Source organism: Podarcis tiliguerta, assembly GCF_965153285.1.
Source record: "Podarcis tiliguerta genome assembly, chromosome: 2".
In the NCBI taxonomy this organism is placed as follows: Eukaryota; Metazoa; Chordata; class Lepidosauria; order Squamata; family Lacertidae; genus Podarcis; species Podarcis tiliguerta.
In genome coordinates, this window is record NC_139535.1 from 99,360,124 (window position 1) to 99,386,074 (window position 25,951).

The 25,951-nt window shown below is 43.2% G+C and overlaps 1 protein-coding gene across 6 annotated transcripts in view; it reads left to right on the forward strand.

The window, feature by feature from the left end:
• The first annotated feature begins 352 nt into the window (after positions 1–352).
• The window catches only part of PRKCA (protein kinase C alpha), a 195,376-nt gene continuing 169,777 nt past the window's right edge, over positions 353–25,951 (forward strand). For all 6 annotated transcript variants that reach the window (XR_014508007.1, XR_014508008.1, XR_014508009.1 and 3 more), the window contains exons 1-2: positions 353–729; positions 10,327–10,358. Coding sequence is in view for 2 of the 6 variants with exons in the window: in XM_083427514.1 (XP_083283640.1) it covers positions 557–729; positions 10,327–10,358 (205 nt within the window). In the remaining 4 variants the exon portion in view is untranslated. The remainder of the gene's footprint in view (positions 730–10,326; positions 10,359–25,951) is intronic.

The window sequence follows — 25,951 nt, forward strand, 5'->3', positions numbered from 1 at the left end:
CGAATGCAACAGGTGCTGAGCAGGGGACTCGCTCGCAGGGCGCTGCTGAGGGGAGGCGCCGCGCGAAGCAATGAAGAAGGGCCCTTTTCGGCGCGCGCCATCCTCCTCCCTCTCTCTCTCTCCACCCCTCCTCTTCCCTCCCCCCCCCCCGGAGTTGGGGGAGTCGCCCACACGCCGCCTTGTTGCCCTAGAGACGGGCTTCCCCGGCTCTCGCTCTGTCTCTCCGGCGCTCGCTGGCCCTCCCCCTTCTGGTGGCCCCTCCCCCCGCCGCAGGGGGTCCAGTGAGCGCGCGGGCGGGCGGAGCCGTCGGGGGCTGGCCCGGGGAAAGGGATCCTCCCCCCCCCCGCCTGCCTGCTGCGCGTGGCTCAGACGTCAGGAGGAGCCCGAGCGGGCAGGAGGCAGCGCCCATCTCCGCCGCTGCCAGAGTGTCGGCGGCTGCCGGACGGGGCAGAGGGAGAGAAGTGGGAGGGAAGGAGGCGCTTCCTGGCTGAGGCGAAGTCAAAAGTCGACGCGGCGCGGCAAGCGAGGAGCGAGCGGGGGGGCGGGGGCGCGCGCCATGGCCGACGTCTTCCCCAACCCGGAGCCCGGCGCGGGTCCCGACGCGGCGCGGGGCTTCGCCCGCAAAGGGGCCCTCCGGCAGAAGAACGTGCACGAGGTCCGCGACCACAAATTCATCGCGCGCTTCTTCAAGCAGCCCACCTTCTGCAGCCACTGCACCGACTTCATCTGGTAAGGAGCGAGCGCGGCCTCAACCCCCCACCCCACCCCAACCCCCCGCCCGAGAACCGGGCGCTGCGCTGCGGTGGCTGCAGAGGGGGAACTCCAGCGGCGCTCCCTCGCCGCCTTGCCTTTCCTTCAGCCGGGAGCCTCGCAGTCTTCCACTCCCGGAGAGGCAGGCGAGGCGGGCGGGCGGGTAGGCAGGCAGGCTGGCTCTCTCCCCGCGCCGCCTCAGCGCTGTTAGTCATCTCCTTCCCTTCAGCCGCTCGGCAGACTTCACAGGTGAAGGACTTGGGGCAGAAAGAGAGACACACACTCTCTCTCCACCGGCAGGAGGAAGCGCTTGAGGTTCGCCGTCTCTCCGGGGGCTCCGTCGGTTCGATGAGACCCCAGCTCACTCCTTCCCCGCTGACAGGAGCTCGTTTCCCCGCCCCATGCAGTCGCATGTACGGGAGGCGTCTCTCCTTCTTACTTTCCTCCTACGGAGAGGAGGGGAGGGAGGCACCACCCCTGTGTGGGGTGGTTCATGTGGCGCTGCATTTTTCATCGGGGCACACAAACACTTCTGGGCCAGGCTGACCCAATGGACTCAGTTTTCCTGCACTCCAACTTGCCAGGAAGGATCTTTCTACTCTAAGGCTCTTGGGAGATGTAGTGCAGCACCTTTTTCACGTGGAAAGAGAGCTGACTCCCTCCCACCCCACAAATATGTCAACCCATTTATGCACATCTGGAAAAAACCCCAACACCAGTCCTTCTGTCCATTTCACCGCTCCGCTGACCACATCTGGGGGGGGGGACTAGTGCCTTTAGATAGACCTTCTGTACCACACATGCATGCACACCCCATAAAAGCCCATTTGATTTCATACAGTAAAAGACTTCCACCCCCACCCAGTACCGTGCTCTCAGAACCAAAAACTTCTCCTACGACGCAACCCGTTTTGCTGGGATCCTGAAGTGACACTCTTTTTTAAAGGGAAGGCTCTGTAGCCCCCTCCTTCTCAGCTGCCACACTCTTGCGCTGAAGAGAGAGCCACACCAGCTGTATCTTTCAGAGGAAGCTGGTTGTATCCAGAACTCCGTTCATCACTCCCACTGATATGAAAGCAACTCCAATATGAGTCTTCCTGTGCAGACCAGCACACACACACACTCTCTTCCATCTACAATCCTCTTCTTGGTCCTTGAGCTGGCTTCCTTCTGAAACAGTCTCACCCTGTCCCCCTCTGGACACTTAAAATCCATTTGCACTGATGCAGATGCAGACCAGGCTCTACACCAGCGGTGATGGGAAATGGTTGGCTGCCAGCTTTTGTTAGAGAGCAACTCCCAGAAATCTCTGGCCATTGGCCATGCTGTTTGGAGTGACCCATCTTTTCCAAGTTGTTTGGGATGTGCAGATTTTTTCAACTCTAGCATGACAAGCTGCCGATTTTCTCACTCTGCATCTCACAAAGTTCCCTCTTCTGTGCAACTATTAGAGACACAGAAACCTTGTCCTCCGCATCTCCTTGTTGTTTCCATGAGTTTTTGTTCCTGGCACCTTCAGGTAGCACTTGGAATGGTGCCTGGTTGAGCTCTTAGAGGGCTGCTGCCAGTTAGTGCGGACAGTATTGCGCTAGATGGATCGCGAGTCTAACTGCGTAAGGCTGCTCTTTTTCTATTTCACTATTTCGTGTGAGATTCTTTCCCACTGTTGCACCATGATAAGTACTCTTCTGTCCTTCACCTCCCACCCCAGATCAGGAAGTGTGGTGTTAACTGGGGAGCAACACTGTCATAGATTGGATTGCACACTGTATAACTCTCCCAACATCACAGCAGAAACATCTGGAGTGAGATTTGTCATCCCCACGCTGAAAGTGTTATATGCAAACAACACCAACAACATCTGCTTAAGGGATCGTTCTAAATACCATTCAGCCACAGGGGGCAACTTCCGTAAGCACCTGCATGGTGTAGTGGTTAGAGTGTCAGACTAAGACCTGGGAGTTCAGGGTTCAAATCCCCACTTGGCTGTTAAGCTAACTGGAGTGATTTTGGGTCAGTCGCTGCCTCTCAGTGGGGATTAGTTGAGGAGAAGGAGAATTGTGTGCTCTGCATTGAGCTGCTTGGACAAAAAGATGGGATATACCGTATTTTTCTGTGTATAAGACTAGGTTTCCCCCCTAATTAGGGGGATGTCTTATGCACGGATATATCTCCCCCCCCCTTTTTCTTAAATCTGAGTCCCCCAAAATAGGGGGCATTTTATACCTGGGGGTGTCTTATAGAAGGAAAAAATGGTAAATGCAACAACAACAACAACAATAATACAAAACAGATGCAAGACACCCTCTTCCTCCATCACCCTCAATTGTCCTTTTTCTATGTCTCATCTTTGCAAAACGGCTTTTTGGAGTTTCATCTTTCCATACACAAAGTTTCTTTGTTGCACAGACCATAGATACAAGTTTTGTATCTTACCATAGGACATTGTAGGATGCTGCCTTGTACCGAGTTAGACCAATGGTCCATCTAGCCCAGTATTGTCCATGCTGTCTGATAGCAGTTCTCCAGGGCTTCAGGCAGATTTCTCTCCCAATCCTACCTGGGGATGCTGGGGATTGAAAAAATCTTATACATTATTGTACTCTGTACTGCACCAGCTTTATCTAGTGAGACTTCCAACTGCATTTCACTTGAGATAAAGAGAACCCTTCTTCAAATTTCTTAAACTCATGGATGGAAATTCCCTGTAGTGATGCTGTGGGCTGTCAGTTGCCTTGTGTATTGTTCTATTTGGCTGCTTTACCAACTTACTTAGGTAGAGGCTTAACTAACCAAGTTTCTGCCTCCCTGTCGTCTGCTGAAGTACAACTTGCTACCACCCTACTGCACCCTAAAGTTTACTGTACGTGCTTATCTCTTGTCTATCGTGTGCAATCAGTTTATTGACTTTAAAGGCATGCTCCATGGAGGATTCAGCCCTTGCAATCTAATTATTTTCTGTAGCTGATCTCTTGCCTGCCCTTTTGGCCAGTCTGCACTCAAGATGTTCAGATGGATCTCTCAATGTTTTTATTTTTATTTACTTAAAAGCGGCTGAAGTGAGTAGGGTGGGGAGAGATTTTGAATTAGGTCAGAGCAGTAGTGCTGGAGGATTTCAGCTCTTTCCCCATGCTGTTTTCCCCATGCTATCCCATCCTGAAGTAAAATTGAGGGGAAAGCACAGTTCCTGTATTATTTCCCTGAAGGGTAAAACAGCAGCTTTCCATATGTGTTGACTGTAGATCAGGGAAATAGTGTGTGGAAATATGATTTCCCCATGCCATGCCATTGGTCCAATCAAATTCACAGTCCTCCAAAGCAAAAATTTAAAATATCTGCAGATCTACTCATGGAGCTCCTATTATATGTAGTTTGGCTTTTGCTTACCTAGCTAACAAGGAAATTGTTGTACATAAATTTCACCCAGGGGAGTTATTTTCTGCTACAACCCTACTCTCTAGAAGTTTTACTTATTGTATGTTATGTTATATTCATTTTTCTACTACCTGTTGCAATCCAACCTGTGTCAATGTACAAGTTAAAATGATTTTAAAAAGCAACAGCACAGTAACATTGCAACATTAGAGGTGGCATCCAGCAAAGTACTTCTCCTAGCAGAAGGACTTTGGGCTGTGCCACAGAACTTCCCCTCTCTCCTTATATGCACCCTCCAAATTGGTCGCTGGTTTTCCTAACATTAAACTCCAGAAAAGGCTGGAATGCACAAGTAGGCTTTTAAGAAGTGCTAAAATATATTTGCAGTTGTCAGAACTCTGAGGGGAGGCGATTCTGTAAGAAGGGGGCTACCACTGAGAAGCACCTTCACGCTAGTTGCCCAACCCAGACGAACTATGCAGCTGAGCAGAATATTCAGATGGCAGTAGGGAGAGAGAGCCGCTCTTGCAGGTATCCTGGTTGGCAGACATCGAAACCTCGAACTTAGCCCTGTAGTTTATGGGCAGCCCATGCAGCTCCTTTAGTAGTGGTGTAATATGTGTGTGGTAGGATACTCCACTGAGTAACCTTGTTACACGGTTGCAGCATTCTGCAGCAGCCCTGGCTTTGGGACCAATCTCAAGCAAAGTCCCAGATGATGGAGCAGATTCACGCTATCCAGTCTAGAGGATTGTTCACAGCGGCCAGGCTATCCCGATCTGGAAACAGACATTGTAGGTGTACCTGCCAAAGGTGGCATTCACTTATAGCTACCACTGCCACCTGAGCTTCTGCAGATAAATACGAATCAAAGACTACACCCAAACTGTGCTATTACCTGTTTCTGGATGCAGGAGCCACGCATCTCCCCACAGGACCTCCCAATGCCAGGACTGAATTACAGTGGTACCTCTGGTTATGTACTTAATTCGTTCCGGAGGTCCGTTCTTAACCTCAAACTGTTCTTAACCTGAAGCACCACTTTAGCTAATGCGGCCTCCCACTGTTGCCGCGTGATTTCTGTTCTCATCCTGAAGCAAAGTTCTTAACCCGAGGTGCTATTTATGGGTTAGCGGAGTCTGTAACCTGAAGTGTATGTAACCCGAAGCGTATGTAACCCGAGGTACCACTGTACAATTTTTGGCCCTCATCTTAGCCTCTTCCTGTACCCATACACTTGTTCAGGAGCTGCCATAAGATTCCAGTGAACTCATAACAGATTGCATTCTCTTTAACCGCAGCATAAGTTGTCCTACCCATTGAATTCATTTAGTTTTTCTTTCTCCTATGTATATTCCCCTTTAAAAGGTAAAGGTACCCCTGCCCGTAAGGGCCAGTCTTGACAGACTCTAGGGTTGTGCGCCAATCTCACTCAAGAGGCCGGGGGCCAGCGCTGTCCGGAGACACTTCCGGGTCACGTGGCCAGCGTGACATCGCTGCTCTGGCGAGCCAGAGCCGAACACGGAACGCCGTTTACCTTCCCGCTAGTAAGCGGTCCCTATTTATCTACTTGCACCCGGGGGTGCTTTCGAACTGCTAGGTGGCAGACGCTGGGACCGAGCAACGGGAGCACACCCCGCCGTGGGGATTCGAACCGCCGAGCTTTCGATCGGCAAGCCCTAGGTGCTGAGGCTTTTACCCACAGCGCCACCCGCATCCCTATATTCCCCTTTAGCACTTGGGTTATGTCATGTACACCGTGCTTCCATGCAGCTGTTCCACTTAACCTTGATTCTGTAAGCACTTCGTGCATATAAGCGTTTGTGTGCATGCTGCCCTTTTTCTTACACAGCCCTGCCACTTTACAAACTCTTATGATTCTGCAGTTGCTTAGGATGAGATTGCTTGGATCTCTTGCACTGAGTTTGGTATTTCCCTTTTTTGTGTTTCCTCTGGTGGGCAAGGGGATTTGAAAATACTTTTGCAGATTGCACCTCTTAGATGTGCATACTCATAAATAAGATTTATGCACATAGCCGATATGGAGGAAACTAATAAAAACCACTCAGGAGCCACAAGGGGATAAAGCAGAGCTTTCTTTCCTCGAGACAATGTCAGGCTGTTACAATACCAGCTAGCTGAAGTGGTGTTGTACGTCGTTTGCATGCACATATCTGGCTGTGGTTTAGATTGAATGGTTGTGCACTTTTCCTCCATGGGCTCATCTTGAATGAAGAAAAACGAGTTGTCTTATTGTTGTCTTATTGTGAATTGCTTGCATCCAAATACATCCATTTTATTTGCATGCTGCAACTTATTTGTCCGAGAGCCCTTGGTATGGACTGGATACTCAGCCATTCCCATAGTATCAGCTATGAGAGAACCGTAGGACTTCCAGGTGTCAGGTCTATCCTCACAGGCAACCCTACCTTTTACGCACATTCAACATGTGTGTGACTGTGTGTACGCGCATCATGCCGAGCCAGAAGTGAATTTAAAAATGGCTAAAATGGCCCCAGAAGAGGCACGAAGAAGCCAGAAAAGGTGCAGGAACAGCACCTAACAATCCCATGAGCCTTCACAATTGCAATCCCAAGAGTCCTTGCAACAACGATTGAGGCCTGTGGAGAGTTTGAGTTTGAGGAAGGAGGTTGGGAGAGAGGGGTTTTGTTGGAGTTTTTGGAGTTCTTTTTTTTTAGCCGTTCTTTGAGATGGCACCTAAATGCACAGCATAGTCATGTTCTTTGGGGGATGACAAACAAACCCAAGAGGCAGCGAGTGGTGCCCATGCTGGAGGAGGAATTGGAAGTTGTGGACTGTTTAGCAGGCAGCACAAGCAGGTGTTATGTGGCATGCAAGTTTGGCAGGAAAGAATCCAGCTTAAGTGCCGTTAAGGTACAGGAGAAGAAAATCCGGGCATCGGAGGCGGCGAGTGCATGTACAACTACAACTGCCAAGGTCCCCAGCCATGTGCAGGATGAGGCCCTGTTGAAGCCACATGAAGCACTGAATCTGTGGCTAAAGGCCATGAACCGCCAGCATATCCCCATTGATGGCAGTACCTTGCGCAAGAAGACTCTCAGACTGTATGTGCACTTCAGGCAGCCTGAGAAGGAGTTCTGAGCTAGTTCTGGCTTGCTGACCCACTTCAAACAATGCTTCGATTTGAAGAACATTGGCATCTGTGTTGAAACTGCATCCATGGACCATGAGGCTGCCCAAAAATGTCCTGACCAACGGAAGAGACAGAAGCGCCAGCTGCCCATCATCATGTTCCTCCGCAAGACACCATCAGCTCCACCAATTGAGTCTCACCCACAGCCAAGCACTTTGGGGGTACCGGTTCGCCCTGCTTGTCATTGTTTGCAAATCGTCCTTCAGCAATGAGGAAGACTGAATGTCTCCATTGCTACCATTCCTACCTGGTCTGGTAGGGCTGCTGGTTTGTAAAAGGGTTTTTCTAGGGTTCCCAGAGATTCAGAGGGTGTTTGCAGGATGCTTCAATTATACGCAAGGTGACATGGAATGTAACCCCCCTGTAAATGGGGGGGGGGGGGTTGCCTGTACTTTGGAGGAAGCATTCTGCTTGTCAGATGATACATCGAATCCAGTGTTTGTTACTAAATATTTTTGTATTGCCTTGGTTAGGAAGAGCACAAGGGTAGCTTCCAGTGTCTCCCTTTAAAATGCACACAAGCAAAAGCTGCGAACTTTGTGTTGCATGTGCATTAAAGGAAAATGTATGGATTGTGAATGCATGAACCCTTAATACTTTAGATATTTTGTGTTTGTTTTGTGCTGTAGTATCAGACTTTGAGTACTAAGTGTTGTCTAAGAAGTGCCGAAACAAAAGTTTACTTGGCCTTGACATCCTGTCACAGGGGAAAGCCTGTTTCTAAACCTATGCCCACTTACAGTGGGGCTTATTTCCAAGTAAACATATATGTTTGCATTTGCAGCCCTTCATGATATTTATCCCAAGGCGGTTTACAATATAATTGAAATAAAACAATAATATACAATAAACAAGTTAAATGATGTGATTACATAATTAATGCAGCACACAGTTAAAATATCAGTTGAAGCAGTCAAGTTAAGAAGCATTCAATTCCAGTGTTTTAAAAGCATCCCAATACTATTTTGGAAGACAAACCCAATTAAAATGGATAGGATTGTCTTATGGGTCTACTGCATATCATTCCACTTCTGTGTACTTGTTGAGTAGTCCATCATATGGGCATGCAGAACTTTGGAGAGAGAAATGAGGAGGTGATAAAAATGATATAGCTGTTTACATTTTAAAAATAATGCCCAATTTACTTAATGTAATTAGAAGAGGAAAATAATTTTGGGGGGAAATGAAACAAAAAGAAGAGTAGAGTTATATAGATATAAAATAACTATAAACATTATAAATGTTTATAATGATAGCAAATACATTTTAAAACTGCATTGATAAAAGGCACTTAATCACAGGGTGCATTTGAATGGGGAAACATATCCTGTGGCTGGCAGGTGACAAGAAAAGTTGTGTTCTACTGCCTTTTCCAGCTAGGAAGGATTTTTAATATTCCTCAGAGACAGCATGCAGTAACCTTTTTCTGCTTCAGAGATAAAATATAGGTGCCTTTTTAATGAGAGTCTGGGAAACTTCAGAAAACCTGTGAATTGTAAATACAAAATTTGGGTAGCTGTTTTCTAAAGGGGCAGCACTGTTAACACCACGTTTTGGTCCCCTTCAATGAAGGATCAGGAAAAAGTCTGTACCACTCAACTTCAGTTTATTATTAATATATATAGAGAGAGAGGGAGGGAGAAATTGCAGCCTTAACCCTTTCCTGCTTTGCTTCTATGTTTTCAATACAGTAAGCCCGCAACTTACACAGGGGTTACATTCCAAGAATAGCACCTAAAGCCAAAATTGTGTATAGTCAAAACACATTGGGTGCAATGGAGGGTGGGATTGCCAAAGTATTTTTTTCTGTACACCTGCCTGCTTTCCATTCCATTTTATTTATTTGCCAAGTTCGTAAAACTGAATTAGCACCAGCTAAATGTGTGTAGGTTGCAAGTGTACTGCACTTATCTTTAACTGTGTTAAAAATCAATAAATCACAGATAAAGTAATCTGTTATGTGGCATCGCTTGATTACTCATATTATTTTATTTTATTTTATTTTATTTAGAAGTTAGTTCTGTCAAGTATAGAAACTTTTAAGAACACAAAAAAGGGATGCTCTGATTACGTATTAGTAACTTTCAGTTGCGTCAATTTAGCTGTTAATTTAGCATTATTGCTTATATTGCATTTGACCTCAACAATCCAGCTATCTTGAGACAGTTGCAGCAGTGTTTTGTAAAGGTGGCATGTATATATTAAAAAAAGTGGTTAAAATAAGCAACCGTCAATATCAGGACAGTTTTCACAAACAACATTGTTAAGCTTTGTTTGAATTCCTCTGTGTGTTTAATTTTATTCCCACAGATTTGTGCCTATAAACAAAGTAAATGTGTGTGTGTTTGAAGTCTCCACTTCACTGTGGAAAAAACTTATGTATGTGCCATCCTACAGTGTTGCAGGCTGCTCCTAGCAAGTAGATTTGAGTAGTATAAACTAAGTATCTGTATATAAACACCTACGAGGAAAGTATTTGTATATGAGCTCCTTAATGTAGGTCCACCCCCCCCCCCCCGAAATGCATGTTAGCAAAATAAATAACAGAGGTTCATGTGTTTTGTCAACCGGTAGAAATTCCGTCTGTCTTGCATCCTTAGATATAAGGCCAAGCTTTCTTTTTGTGAGGGTGTATGTGTTAGTTTTTCATTTAGATCCTCTTAAAAGAAGAAAAAGGCAGTAACCACAACAAAGGGGATAGGGGGACTATCAAGGCTGCATCCATCAAGAGCCATAATAGTATTAATGATATGAACCCTTACATTGTGAATATAATGCATAAATTGTATCAGCAGATATTCTTTGCAAGTTAATTGTTCAGAATTTTTTTTTGTTGAATGTAAAGAGGCTGAGAGCAGAACTCTGTACAGGTCTACTCATAAGTAAGCGCTATTAAACTCAGTGGGACTTACTCCACAGAAGTTAAGAAAACTTATTCCTTTGACAGGAAATAATATTGCTGTTGCATATTACGACGACAACAAAAAAAGCTAACTTTGTCTTTCTCTCTCTTTTTCCTTGCCTAGGGGATTTGGCAAACAAGGATTTCAGTGTCAAGGTAAGTAAGTAATAATGGCTTCCATTTCTGCTTTAATCATGAAATCTAGGTGAAATATACCTCAAGAAGGAATTAATTATGCTAGAAAGAAAGAAAAGCATTAAATTATCTAAAAGGATGTGTATTATTTAATCATTTATTATCTCATGAACTGTGAATCATGCACAGAAGAGTTTCATTTCAGCAGAGTTTCCTAAAATTAAATGTCATGTAATCTGCATATAGAGCACTCTTTAATTTTTCATGAAAAGAATCTTTGTGGTTTATTTTTGTAGAGAACATTTTTCTTGTCGGGAGCTGCTGTCTCTGTGTGGGTGTTCTGAATAGTGGATTCGCTCTCCATTGGGCTTCTTTTAATGCTCTAATCCATCTTTTCTCTCCCTTAGTAATTTACATGGGTTTCATGAATACATTTAGGTGGACCTTTGGTCTTTATTTTAATCTGTTTATTCAACTGAATGGAGTAAAATACAGTAAACATTTTTATTGTGAATGAACTTCAATGTCAATTGTTCAGTGTTAAAATCTTGAGACAGGAAGTAACTTTATTTACATGAATTGCCTTATTGGCCATAATATGGCTGTATTTTTGTTCAGTGCTTGTTTTCGCTAAACTGCAGGATATGTACAGAACGCGAAACTCACAAAGCTGCCTTATGTGAAATTAAACTATTGGTCTCCCTAGCCCAGCATAGTCTATGTTGAGACAGCAGCTCTCCAGTTACTCAAAAGAGATGCACAGCTCCCAGATATTCTTTTGATTGGATATGCCCAGGATTAAACTGGGAACGTCTGCATGGAAAAACCTACAACTGAAATTTGCCCTTTCCTCATATTCTTAGGTCCATAGCCTGATTTTCTAAGGTCTGTAGGTTGATCACCATTTCAGGTTATCCCACATGAATCAATATATTTCTCACTTCAGCAACCTCCCTCGTCATAACTCATCAGTGTTCTTGTTTGCTAATTGTATATGTTACGTTTTCCTACCATGGAGACGTTTGATTAAGTGAAAATAGCATTTGGTTTGATGATTTCATAGATTTTAGGGCAGCTGACAGTGGCAGCTGGTGAATTTTGGAGTTGATGTGACACTTGCAGGTTAACCCCCCCCCCAAAAAAAAAACCCTGTTGTCTTTTGATCTGCTCATACACCGTATAGGAGTCAGTAAACTTTTTCAGCAGGGGGCCAGTCCACTGACCCTCAGACCTGCGGGGGGCGGATGGACTATATTTTGAAAAAAATATATGAATGAATTCCTATGCCCCACAAATAACCCAGAGATGCATTTTAAATCAAAGGACACATTCTACCCATGTAAAAACATGCTGATTCCTCAACTGTCCGCAGGCCAGTTTAGAAGGCGATTGGGCCGGATCCAGCCCCCGGGCCTTAGTTTGTCTACCCATGCTGTATAGGCATGTTTTGCTAGCATGGCTGGGAGATACACATGAGTTAAGTGTGTTGTGGTGACTAAGATTTTTGTACAGTGAGCCAGGAATTTTTATTTGAGGAAGATGCTAAAGGGGGAATTAGCACATTGGCTACAAAAGACAAAAAGCGCACTTCTCCCTATGTTAAAGTTTCAAAAGCAGGCATGGTGTGGTGGCTGAGAGTATGAGCTGGGACAACTCTAGTCCACATTGTACCTCAGCCATGTATCCACTGGGTGACCTAACCCAGCAAACTATTTTTCACTCTCACCTCCCCTGTACCTGTTTCCAGGAGAGGGATGAAGAATACTTTAGAGATAATATACAGTGGTACCTCAGGTTAAGTACTTAATTCGTTCCGGAGGTCTGTTCTTAACCTGAAACTGTTCTTAACTGGAAGCACCACTTTAGCTAATGGGGCCTCCCGCTGCCGCTGTGCCGCCGGAGCATGATTTCTGTTCTCATCCTGAAGCAAAGTTCTTAACCTGAAGCACTATTTCTGGGTTAGTGGAGTCTGTAACCTGAAGCATATGTAACCTGAAGCATATGTAACCTGAAGCGTATGTAACCCGAGGTACCACAGTATGTGAATTCCTTCAACAACTGTATCAGTGCTGTGTAGTATTTTCTATATACAGTGGTACCTCAGGTTACATACGCTTCAGGTTACAGACTCTGCTAACCCAGAAATATTACCTTGGGTGAAGAACTTTGCTACAGGATGAGAACACAAATCGTGCAGCGGCGGCGGCGCAGCAGCAGGAGGCCCCATTAGCTAAAGTGGTGCTTCAGGTTAAGAACAGTTTCAGGTTAAGAACAGACCTCCGGAATGAATTAAGTTCTTAACTCAAAGTACCACTGTACTAGCCCAAAATTTGCAAAGATTAAGCTTCTACCCCACGCAGTGCCCTGTAATGAGAGCATACTGAAAGCCACATCTTCTAACCTGGTGTTCTTTAGTTTTTCCAGGGATACTAAAATGTGAATACATGCAGAGGCATAGGAAGGTCAGGTGGTACCCAGTGTGGAAAATTTATTGTTCCCCCCCCCCCCAATTGATTTTTTTTTTTTTTTTTTGCCTGCAAACTTGGTTTTACGTTATTTCATATTTTCTTACAAAGGAATGTGGATTATGGGCCCCTGATAACAAGTAGGCGACTGTGGACAGATACTTAAATCTATAGGATGGATTGTGTTTTGGCTCCACTGAATTGAAATTTCAGCCTTCACGACATATGAACACGGCCAAGTAAACAGTTATTTTCGTGGAGGAGGATCAAGATATTAACTGATATGCATGAAATTTCAGATATAGCTATATAATCCCTAGTGTAGTAAGATAAGACCTTTGGAGCAGGCATTTTCAAAAAAAAGTTTTTTATGAACCGCTCTAGTAGGGCAGTAATTGTTCCTTGATAATTTGTCACCCCACTCCATGATGGCACCCGGGGCTACCTGCCCCCCCGCCCCCTCTTCCTATACCCCTGAATACATGGCCTCCAACCTCCCTTCAAAGCATGGCGACCACAAGACCAGAGTCTGTGTGCTTGAAGCTGTCTTACCTTTTACAGACATACCTATAGGAAACTCAAGGGATGCAAGAATCTAGAGTGAAAAGCAAGCAGGAGCTATGGTTTTAAAAATTACAGTGGTACCTCGGTTTAAATACTTAATTCATTTCAGAGGTCCATTCTTAACCTGAAACTGTTCTTGACCTGAAGCACCACTTTAGCTAATGGGGCCTCCCGCTGCCGCCATGCCGCCGGAGCACGATTTCTGTTCTCATCCTGAACCAAAGTTCTTAACCTGAAGCACTATTTCTAGGTTAGCGGAGTGTATAACCTGAAGCGTATGTAACCTGAGGTACCACTGTACATAGTTGAGAGCCAGTGTGGTGTAGTGGTTAAGAGCATAGACTTGTAATCTGGTGAACCGGGTTCGTGTCTTCGCCACCTCCACATGCAGCTGCTGGGTGACCTTGGGCTAGTCACACTTCAGTCTCTCAGCCCCACTCACCTCACAGAGTGCTTGTTGTGGGGGAGGAAGGGAAAGGAGAATGTTAGCCGCTTTGAGACTCCTTCAGGTAGTGATAAAGCGGGATATCAAATCCAAACTCTTCTTCTAAAAATAAAAATTAAAAAATTACATAGTTTCTTCCTGTCTTGATGCTGGTTTTGCTGGAGGGGATTTATGCTGCTATATGGACTCTTCTCAAAATGGGCTATGGTGGCCTTCCAGAACTTGGTACCCTCCAGGTATTTCAGGCTGCAACTCCTTGTCACCCCTGACCTTTGCCCATGCTGGCTGGAGCCCAACAATACCAGGAGATTAACGGGTTACAGAAGGCTAGCCTTTATATGGTTTTAAGGTTGAGTTGTGGTGTGCCCTGCCCAGAAATGACCAAGGATTCCACCTTTGTATTGGTCTTAAAAACAACAACACACCCATCTATTTTTCTTGAACATCCTCAATTAAAATTTTGAATTTGAGTCTGTAATGGAGGAAAACTCTTGCGTTAATTACAGGGTTGGCTTGTGCTGACAATCTGCTGAGTTGTGGTTGTATTATAAAACTGAAATATAAAACTGCTAGCCATTAAGTTCATTCTCATAGCTGTCAACTTTTCCCTTTTCTTGTGAGGAATCCTATTTGGAATAAGGGAATTTCCCTTAAAAAAAGGGAAATGTTGGCAGCTATGTTCATTCTTCAGGTGTTTAATTTCAGAAAGATAGGTTGCTTTTGTATGTGTTAACTTTGCTGTTAACATTGACATGTGCAAATGTGTGCAAATGACCATTTAAAGATGCATGTGCCTCGATTTCTGTCATTCTCCATGATTCATAGTAGCTTGGAATATTCATGAAGACTTTCTGACAGCCTTCATGCTGGTCAATGAAGTAGCTATTTTAGGTAGCTAGAATATTCAGTTATAAGCTGTCTAGGTGTGGGTCACCTGTATTTGTTGTACATGTGACTGGCTAGAATTTTGAACTGAGGGGATATGGATGGCTGTGTCTTCGTGTTACTGATTGAATAGTATAATAGTGTTATGAGTTTGTGGGTACTAGACTCCTCTAAATTCTTGGATCCAGTAAATGTTAAAATATAAGCCAGGCCAGTTTCCTGGCCAGGAAATTGCCTGGGGTGTAGGCTGTTAGGGGAATGGAGGGTGATGAGTCATTAAGAAAGTCATTAAGAAAGCAAAGGCTGTGTGCCAGACTGCAAGTGGGTGGGGCCCCTCCTCCAGATCTGCAAAGGCAGAGTTTGAGGTAGAGTGTTCCGGGCTGACTGGGATGGAGGGGAAAGGTTTCAGTCTGGTAAAGGTGGCTGGAGAGAAGTACAAGGGTTGATTTCTGTTTGAAATAAACCATATATCATAAAGACACCACACTTTCAACTGTGCCTCATTTCCAAAGGGAACACAGACCCTGGGCACTGGGTCCCCTGGAATCTCACACTGCTCAGAGATAGGAGTGGCGTGTGATAATATTTTAATAGGTTTTTGTTTATCAAAATATTGTACTTGGCTTATACTCAGAACAATAAAATATTTTTTTTAATAAGAAATTTTATTAAATTTCAGTGAGTGGAATTCTGCTGACAGGATGCTGCTAGCTGAAAGGGGGAAGCTTTTTTTTGCCCTGCATCCCCCTCATTCTCCCTGACAAGTTGTGTTGGGAGACCCTCTAGAACAGTGGCAGTGGAGGAAGGCTGCAAGGGAAGAGGGAACTGGCAGGAATTGTCTGCCTTCTTCTGCCAGGGGGAGCTTCTACTGGACCGGAGGCCCACCTGTGAAGGTCCAAGTCATTGAGCTCAATCCAGAAGGTGAACTGATAAAGAGGAAGATACTGCTATGATGCTTAATTAGTCTGTAAAAGGAAAACAAAAAGAGATGTAGCTTGGTGGTGGTGAGTGAGTGAGAAAGAATGCTTTAAACACAGTAGGTGGAAGAAAGCTAATGAACATCTTGTTCAAACTCTTAAAAAAGGAGAGAGGAAAAGGTGGTTGTACAGCTACTTCAATACTATCCTAAATCCAAGCGCCTTCCAACAGTGATCCCCCCCCCTTGGGTGTCTTAACTGTCCAGTTCTAAAAATGCTTCTTGGTTAAATATACTTTGGATTGCAGCTCTGGTAAGGTCACTGTGAGGTGATACATTCGAAATAGTGTTAGTAGCAGATAAGAACTGACTTGCAAAGTCATGCATAATACAACTTGAGACAGTTCAAAGCTTTGGGTGGTGTTCAGCTAAGCTTTACTCTGAGGAGACCGCTTAAAATTAATGGACCTAACCTGGTCATGGTCATTAATTTCAGTGGATCTACTCTGATTAATACGTAGTTGAATACCACACATTTTCTTGGGGTGCACATTCTCTCCAGCCACTAGGTAAAGCTGCCATATTCAGTTTCCACTGATATTTTCCCCCAACCTGGTACGCTACCTAAGATTGATCTCTGCTTTGTGCATATATGCTGATATATATGGTGCTGTTTACTGCCACCAATAACTTCTGTAGTTTGTATGAGACTGAAGAGAGAGCTAGTGAACTACTGTACTGGGTTTTATATTTTTAAAAAGGGGAATCAGGCACTTCTTCATCTCAGTGTCCCTAGGTGTAACTCGAAACCTAATCTATTATGCCTGGTCCCTCTTCCCACTCCCTATTTTAAGAGAGATACTAGTACAAACTTTATGCCTTCAACACTCTGCCCCCTGGCCCTCCCACTTCCTGCTTTGCGTAACAAACAGGCCTGATGAACATTTCTGGAGAACTCAAAGACACTTGCTCCCTGTTTTGTGACAGTTTGGTTTTTCTAACGAAAGCATTGTATGGATTCTAGAAGGCATTTTTTGGGTACATTATCTCTGTAATCCTTGCAGTAATCTGGTAAAAGAGGTCAGCGTTGTTATCATCGTATTGCGGAGGGGGATGGAGGAACTGGGACAGAAAGAGAAATTGAGGGAACCATGCTTAAAGCTATCTGCAGTTCATGGCTCTTTGAACAGGGAACTTTGCAGCTCACACTTGCCCGCTAAAACTACATGAGCCGTACACGACATGCTGCCAACAATCAGTACAGGTTGGACTGAACAAATTAATTGTTTTGCTCCTTTCCTTCCCCCGTTCCCATTCCAACGAACTTGGCTTTCTTCAATGGTTTACTTGTCTGCTGCTTTTCTGTGGTAGGCTCCCTTCTGCAAAGCACTTCGTAACGATAGACTTCAATTTCAAGATAATTCACTAAGAATTCACAAGAGAGCCCAGCAAATTTAAATAGCCATAAAAACAACATTTCCAATAAGCCCCAAACATCTCATATTAATAGTCACTGTTACACTAAGATTAAACGATCGGCTAATAATTCATACTGAATCCTAACAATAAAAAATAAGGGGGGGGGGGAATCTGTACACCCGCCAAAATAGTGGGCAAGCTATGCAAAACTTAATATTGTGTCCATCAGGAACTTCTAAACAAGTCTATTGCTGCCCTAGGCAGGGTGGATTGGACCAGGGAGAAAAACTGGCCAGTGAGCTTTCCTGTTTCTGCTTTTCCTCACACTGGCAGCCCCGTTTTACTACCCCTCCAGAGCTGTAGACCTTTGTTGGGCCAAAGATGGCATTCAGGAGCTGCCAGCAAATCACTTCTACTTTGGACATAGCTATGATTATTTCTGGCTGGCCGGTCATGTTAGACATGGCACCCCACAGAGTACGATCATGAAGGTACTTTTAATTTTAGCTGTGTCTGTTAACAGCATAATTTCCTTTAGGCAGATTTCAATTGTCAACCCATAACACTTCTCTAGGTTCCCGGATTATAAAGGCATTACAACATTCTTTAGGTTTGTCTTCCAACAAGTGCAGTTTCTTGTGGAATAATGTTAGAGCAAACCATAAATTGTTAAGCAAGCTTCTAACAGACTTCTTTGATTAGGCAAGCGGCGGCGGGGGGTGGGCAGGGGAGGGAAGCTACATTTTGTCTGCCTTGAAAAGGAACAATCTTCTTAAAAATAATTAACCTTGCTTAGGTGAATGTTTCAATACCTGAGGGACTGAGGTTGAGCCCTGAGGCTGCGTGCTCTGAGCCTTTGTAGCTGGCCAGAAATATCCTCCTTCCCCTTCTCTGCACACTTTCTGTTGCATTATTATAGGCATAGGCAAACTCAGCCCTCCGGATGTTTTTGGCCTGCAACTCCCATGATCCCTAGCTAACAGGACCAGTGGTCAGGGATGATGGGAATTGTAGTCCCAAAACATCTGGAGGGCCAAGTTTGCCTATGTCTGCATTATTACCAGCCAATCTGCCAATTAATTAAGGAGTTTCTACAATATGAATATCCTTGAACCGCTACAGCTAAAACTGCACAGACTCTAGGAGCACCTCACATTCATACTGCTCTTTAAAAAACGAAACTGTGAACAGAATTCGGTTATAAGGTCATACTTTCAAGATCTAAAATGCTCTTAACTTGCAATAACTTAGGTACTTGAGAGTGACCTATAAATGCATGTCAAGTTTTCATCAGGCAGTTTGTATCTTCTTTTTCTTTTTCTTTCTGTGGTTTATTTGTCACTTTTGGGCATTCGAAACTGTCGGCCTCCTTTGGTCATAGTCTCCATTTGTGACATTTGCTTCTACCATGCAGTAAATGCTCAGTTTAAGAGCAGGGTGCATTTAAGAGTCCTTTGAAATTCTCACTTTCTTTATGCAAGTGTTAGGAACTGTTATATTACAGTTTCCTTGCTGGATAGGGTATATTTTCATCGGCTGGTATCCAAAGGCTGTGGATTTTGTGCAAGCCTAGGAAGGCATTTCTGAGGATAGGTGAAGCCCTCTGAAATGGTATGTACTGAGATGCAGCAGGATGAAACTGGGGGATAACTTAGCCCCCATTCTCATGTGTAATGAAGTTCTTGTTGCTCATGCATGGGATCTGGGCTATTGTGCTGTGGGCACAAATGCTTGTGGCAGGTATTTCCCTGTTTAATGTAACTGTATTGGTGGTCTTTCAGCTGTTGTAAACTAGTATCATTTATGTATACCCAGACTATTTGTTATTAGGGGAAACTTTTTTTTCTTTGGAAAGCTGAAGTTTCTCATTTGTTACGGAAAAAGAAAGAAAGACTCCAACCCTGTTTTTTTTGCACTGAAAGCATAAGTTTAAAATTAACACGCATTCTGGCAGTTTATTTTGCAGAGCAAGCAGGAGAACACACTGACTATGAAATTAATGGCATTTATTCTAATACAAATTATGTGAAGGCATGACAAGGAAATTACTGGAAATTAGACAAATCTGTCTGTCTGTCTATATATTCTCGAATATGAATGCTCCCTGTGTAAAGGAAATTAAGGGAAGATAAGCACCGTGCTTTGCTCCTTTTCATTAACTGTACAAACTATTTCTGTATGAAGCATTGGGCCTTCTTTCTCCTGGCTCTTCCTTTTGAAGAAATTATTTTCTTGAGGAGCAGCTTATAATTACTTCAGGGAAGGAGAGTGGAGCTCGTTGGAGAATTGAGAGGCCAGGAGGCATTCATAGCACGCGCTTCTCTGCTTGTAACCTAAATAGATAGTGGTGTTAATGGAATAACTGTTAGGAGCCTTGGTTCCATTAGAGCAAGCATTTTTCACCCACATTAATTATTACATAAACAGTGCTTTATGATGTGTTCAAACTTTCCTCAACATTTCAGTGCTTAGAATTGGTGATAACCAAGTAGGGTCTCCAACTACATTACTTAAAGTTTGTTTAAATGTGGTTTTGGTTCTTCATCTTCCATTTGCCAGCTTTCTGGGGGAAGAGTTGAATGATGGGAGCAGCCCTGTTGTCTTGCTGTTGTACACACTATAAGTCTGTGTGCATGGTTGTGCGTGCATGCTTTGGGGGAGCCCTTGATTTTTGCTTCACTGCCACGGCCAAAAAAGCCTGAATTTGAGTAGACACCAGTCTCAAAGCGAAGTAGTCATTTTTGTCCTAGACTGGAAGATCTGCATGCACTCAGAACGTTCATCAATGACTCTTCATCAAATGTTGAGAAGCTAGATGTGCACAACACTAGCACACATCTGTGGCAGCGACTGGGAACAGCAGTAAGCAGAATGTGAAAACTACGCATTCCTTGAAGCTTTTTTTTTTAAAAAAAATCAATCTGTTTTGTTTTGTTTTAAAAAGTCATTTAAATTATTTTAAGGTGACTTTTATGGGCAACTGCCTGCCTAAACAAGGAAAACAAAAGATTAAAAACAGTACAGAATGCAAAACATGAGCATACTGCATAGCAGCATTTAAGGTACAAGACACAGAATACACAACCAGAGAGAATGTAATTGAGCAAGACCATCTCCTAGCTAACAAGCTTCATAGCTGGAAGTCCCATTGAAAAATAAGTCTTCAGAGCCTTTCAAAAAGTCTGCAGCATAAAGATTTGTCATGGGCTCAGTGGGAGGGACTTCTGTAGCTGTGGGTTCAATACAGAGAAGGAGCTCTCCATGGTCGGCACCCATCCTGAAAGTTGAGTGTCTCTCTGTCTAGTCCTGTTGCAGTTCTAGTAGCAAGCACTATATATTTTTGTTTTACTATATTTGGAACGTGAGATCTTTTGAGAACGTTATAGAGACCATTTCAAATTGCTCCATGTAGCATTTCAGTCAGGTGCAACCAGAGGCTGAACTTCATGCTCCAGCACCGGGGGGGGGGGGGGGGCGGTTGGAGAGCAGGCGGGGCGGGGCAGGGCTGGTGCACATCCTGGGGGCCTGGTGTGCCACCTGCGGGGCCATGGCGCCAAGTGCGGGCGGGTGGGGCAGCTGCGATGGCGCTCCCCCCGCATTCCTCTTCCTCCGCCACTGTGGGCAGCAGCTCCTCAGTGGACTAAGACAGTTTCTACTGTGCCACAAACATTTTATTTTTATTTCACTTAGTTGAATTTGTGTAGAGAAGGTCGCTGAATTTGTCTTCACACAATTTGATTGCCATGCAGAAAGTTTCTGCAGAGAACAGTTTTGAAGTGGCCTTCATGTGGCAACTTTGATTTAGGAACTGGAACTAACAGAAGCAGTTTGTAGCTCAGGGAACAGCATATCCAACAAGACCTAGCCAGGGACTGGTTTTCTGAGCTTTTCCTATTTCAGATTAGTCAGCAAGGCTACAGTCTACCAAAGGGTAACTCCATTTAAAGAGATTTGGGATCTCTTTGCTTCTTTGTGTCCAACGAAGGAACACAATTGCTAAGAATATTTTGGTGCCTTTTTTGTCAGATAACAGTGCATATTATGCACTTTAATAGTTTAGGGAATTCTTGCCTAACTCACTTAATGGGTACACAAAAGATATTGCTGCAGCCATAACTTAATGTTCCCTTCTCTGCTTCAGGCTTAATGAGAAATGATGTTACTTATTAATTTTGAATGTTTTATTCCTTGATTGTATCTGCCTTCCCTTTGCCCTCCTCAGCCAAGCAGGAATTGCATTGCCAATAAAAGGCCTAAATCCGCTCACTTCCTTAAGGTTCGCTTGAGAATGACGGACACATTGCTCAGTTATGAAAAACACTTTATCATAAATACATCTTTGTGTCAAGCAGAACGAAAACCATTTGCTATTAACAATACTTCGTTCTGTGGATTGCTGTGCAAACTGACCTGTGTACAGGGCTTTTCTTCCACCACCTCTGCTTAAATTCATTTCAACCTCTCACTTTCACCAAATGGAATAAGTTTCTCAACTTACGTTTTCTAATGTGTTTCTAATGTAGCTCACCACCCTGAGATCTTTTGATAAAGGGCAATATATAAACTGAATAATAATAACAATAATAACTTGGAAGTGGTGTATAGAACCACTTAGGGCTACATAACTTGCTATTTTAATTTCCCACAATGCTCTTCCCTGATATTACATCCAGTATGTTTTTGTGGGACTTTAAAAAGATGGCTAGACCTAACTTGGAGCACTAACCTGGATTCCCCCCCCTTTTTTATATATATAATAGACACCTCATTCATGGTCACTCTTCTTATTTAACATTAGTAACTCCCATTTTAAATGTCCGGTTTTAAAATAAAGGGGCATATGTAGAAATAGAACAAATTAGGTAGCCTCATCTTGAAGAAATTCAGCAAGGCACCAAAGTCAGTCTAATGTGCTTCTAATACACAGCTTTTCACAGGAAGTTCCAGATGCTGCCAACTGCATAACCCATAAATATTAGCCTCTCCCTTTTTCCTTCTATTTAATTAGGGAAGCTGGACTATGTAGAGGGAAGTTTCAAACCCTAGTTCTGTTTGGGAAAACTTGCTGGATTATGTCAGCCAGGAAGTTGGATTTATTCATGTTTGTTTTTCTAACATTCAAAGGGCGGTGGATACCCCTACAAGTATTCTGAAAAGAAAACCTGGAATTACAATAAGGCAGAGCTTCCTACCTACATTAAAGCTGTCAGAGAGCTAGGGAGAACTTGATAATAATCAGTGGTATTATTTTGGTACAAGTTGTTGAGAGGTTTAGCACTACCAGCAAGAGAGGTGCTGTATCCTAATCTTCAGGTGCAGCTCACCCATCAGAATGAAGTTCACTTAGATGTGTTTAACATAGACACATGGTAATAGTCACTATTTTCAGAAGCTGCAGAAACAGGAGCCCTTTTGTACGTATAGAAGTTAAGGCAATTACTATGCGTGTTGATTCAGAAACCAAAATTAAACGACACTGTGCTATTTGTACGAGCATGTGGGTGAATTTAAGACAAGGAAATAGCTGCATTTAGAAAGCAAACACCATATTGAGACACCTCGGTAAAATGCCACATTCCCTCCCCCCCAAAGTTTTTGGGGAAGAATATGATTTACCTAACGTTTTAATTGGGGCAAAGCTTTCATTTTTAACAGGGCTTTGAACAATCTCTTTTCCCCCCAAGTTCTAAATCAACTGTGCATGTTACAGGCAACTTTGTAAAACATTTTGGATCATCTTTATAAGTAACAGGTTGCAGCCCATGCTTCAAACCTCTGCATTAACTATGTTGTAAGTTATCCAAGATGTTATTATTATTAATAATAATAAAAATAAAAATTATTTATACTTTGGTTTCCCCAGCCACTCTGGGCAGCTTCCAACCGAATATTAAAAACAATACAGCACCAGACATTAAAAACTTCCCTAAACAGGGCCGCCTTCAGTTGTCTTTTAAAAGTAAAATAGTTGTTTATTGCCTTGACATCTGCTGGGAGGGCATCTAACAAAGTTGCCTTTTACATATCCTTTGCAACTTTATGGGTGGCTCAATAAACATTCTGGGTTGTATGCAGCTAAATCATTGTATGCATGGAATGACTTCTGCGGACTCAGTGGAACTGCCTCCAATCTCCTGAATCAGATTTTAGGGTTGTGCAGGGATAGAGAGTGTGCAGTTTTCATCACTGTTGTGGGAACTATTCTGCATTCACAGTTATTTAGTCGGAGACAATCTTGTAACTTCCTGATTCTGGTAGCCACTTACAATCTTCTTGAAGATATTTGAAGATTAATAACCATGCTACTTTAAAAATGTATTAGAGGGCTGAGTTTGGTGCTCTTAGTCTACAGGGTACAGTAGTTTATTCATTTGCCAAACTGGAAAACTCTCAATCAATTAATTTCTGAATATATGCATCCAGGTGCATTTTTTTCTATTTCAGCTGTGTTGAAAAGGCCATCAAAATTAGTCAACATTATTTCAGAAGCTGGTACAGAAAACTCCTAGTCCTGGCTAAACTCCTGTGTGTTTGAAGAAGCTGTTTACAGTTTTCTAGCTAATGGGAACGATTTTCTGAAGGGCAAAATTAATTTACTTCTAATTTTACTATGCACCTTTTTTGGTTCTTTTAACTCTGAGTGTATGTACACATACACACACTTGTGTGTGTTCTGCTTTCAAACATAGACAGTAGAAATCTAGAACTCGCCTACTAGTGTCTGTTCCTCAGTACATAATCACTTGGGGAAGATTTGCATTGTTTGTTTATTCATTTGGGAACTTCAGAGGTTTACATCCACAGGGCAACAGAATGTAGAAAAGTTGAATCCAGAAGTCTTTCGCCTCTCTGTACAATGTATGAAAAGCTTTTGTGACACTTTTGGGTACCTAGATTACACCATGGGCATGCAAGCAACACAGATTGACTGCCTTAGTTCTTCGGCTCTCTCAGTACCTCAGTTTCAGGCAAGATCAATGAGGGCGTTTCAGAAAGTGATGGCAATTTGGGGTACTAGAAGCCCTTTTGCCACGATGTTTTGAAATTAAATTGCATATGACTAGGGCCTTCTGCCCAGGACATTATATGCTCAAGCTTGGAGTCACCAGACTCCTTTGATATAAGCTTTCTGTGAATAGGTGTTGTTGTTTTTTAAGTCATAGGTACTACATTGTCACCAATGCAGTACAGCCAGTTTGTACTCAGTTGAACAAAGAACTTTACATCTCATTTCTGAACGAGAAAGATTTTGGATATGAATTCTTGCTAAACATTTTATTTGTGATTCACTCAAATATTGTACTTGCAGAAAAATAGCATCCACTAACTTTGTGTTAAGTAGTTATTTTTAGCTGAAAGGTTATGAGCAAAGGCTAAGGCAGTGAACATCTGTGGATTCATAGTTCGTTCTTCCAGATACCAGAAATGGAATTGTCTTTATTAAACATGCAAGCATACTGAAAATAGGATAGCTTAACTCAGTTACAAAATCGTGTAAGTACTTGGTTGGAATGTTAAAATGACCACTACAGCTGTATTTTTAAGACAGCATTTTTAGGTCAAAGAGGCAATATGGAAACTGTCTGGTGTCCCCCCCCCCCCCAATTTGATTGTTCTTCTTTTCAAGACAACCATGAAAAACTGTTCTGGTAAATAATTTGTGCAGACAGCAGAAGAATTTGAAAGAATTGCAAGTAATGTTTGAGATTTCCAGCACATTGCGATACATATTTGCTTGGTAGTAAGTGCAGCTGAATTCAGTGGATATTACTTCTGAGTAAGTGTATATTAGCTTGCAGCATGAACTAAATTAAATACAGTGGTACCTCAGGTTACAGATGCTTCAGGTTACCCTATTTTGGGTTGTGCACCGCGCCAAACCCAGAAGTGCCGGAATGGGTTACTTCCAGGTTTCGGCGCTCGCGCATTCGCAGAAGCGCTGAATCGCAACCTGCATGTGCGAGTTGTGAATGCTGCGGGTTGCGAATGTGCCTCCCGCACGGATCACGTTCGCAACCCGAGGTTCCACTGTACTGCAAAAAGGGAATAGGGCATCTATTATGTAGTTTCACTTCTACATTTTACCTGGATTTTAAAATCACCAGGACTTTAAAAACAGAGTAGATAGCACTTTTCTGAAAGTTTCAAGAAAGTTATTCCTTTTGGAGACATTTTTTGTATTTACATCATGGAAAAATCACATCTGATGTTGTTGCCGTTCAATTTGTGATGCAGTAGATGTTTATGATATGTTTTTCTGCATGATTTATAGTACTACTGTAAATGGAAACATATGGCACATTCTTTGGCCTTCAAGGAATAATGTTTAATGTGTACATGACCACTAAAAGTTATGGAGAATTCTACCCTGAAGGTGTTTCCATAATTCATTTTTTTTAAAAAATTAAAACCTGTATGCAATCTATTTGATTTTGCTTGTTGGATCTGTTATCATTTGTGGGGTGGGGAAGGTCTAGTTTATTAACTCCAGCTTAATTATTTCAAAGTTAATACAATGGCTAATACCAACAACTCTATGGCAATGCAAATAGCCACATGGATCTACATGTGGGCTGGAGATTTCACACACTCTTCAGTGTAGGAGGAATGTGCATAGTGTGAAAGGCATTTCACCTCATAGAAGAAAATTAGGGACCACCTCCTTGCACAGAGCATCTCATAGAATTGTAGAGTTGGAAGGGACCCACAAGGGTCATCTAGTCCAACTCCCTGCAATGCAGGAATCTCAGCTAAAGTATCCTTGGCATGTGGCTATCCAACCTCTGCTACAAACCTCCAAGGAAGGAGAGTCCACAACCTCCCCAGGGAGACCGTTCCACTGTCAGAAAAGCTCTTTCTGTCAAGAAGGTTTCTTCCTGATGTTTAGTCAGAATCTCCTTTCTTGTAACTTGAAGCCACT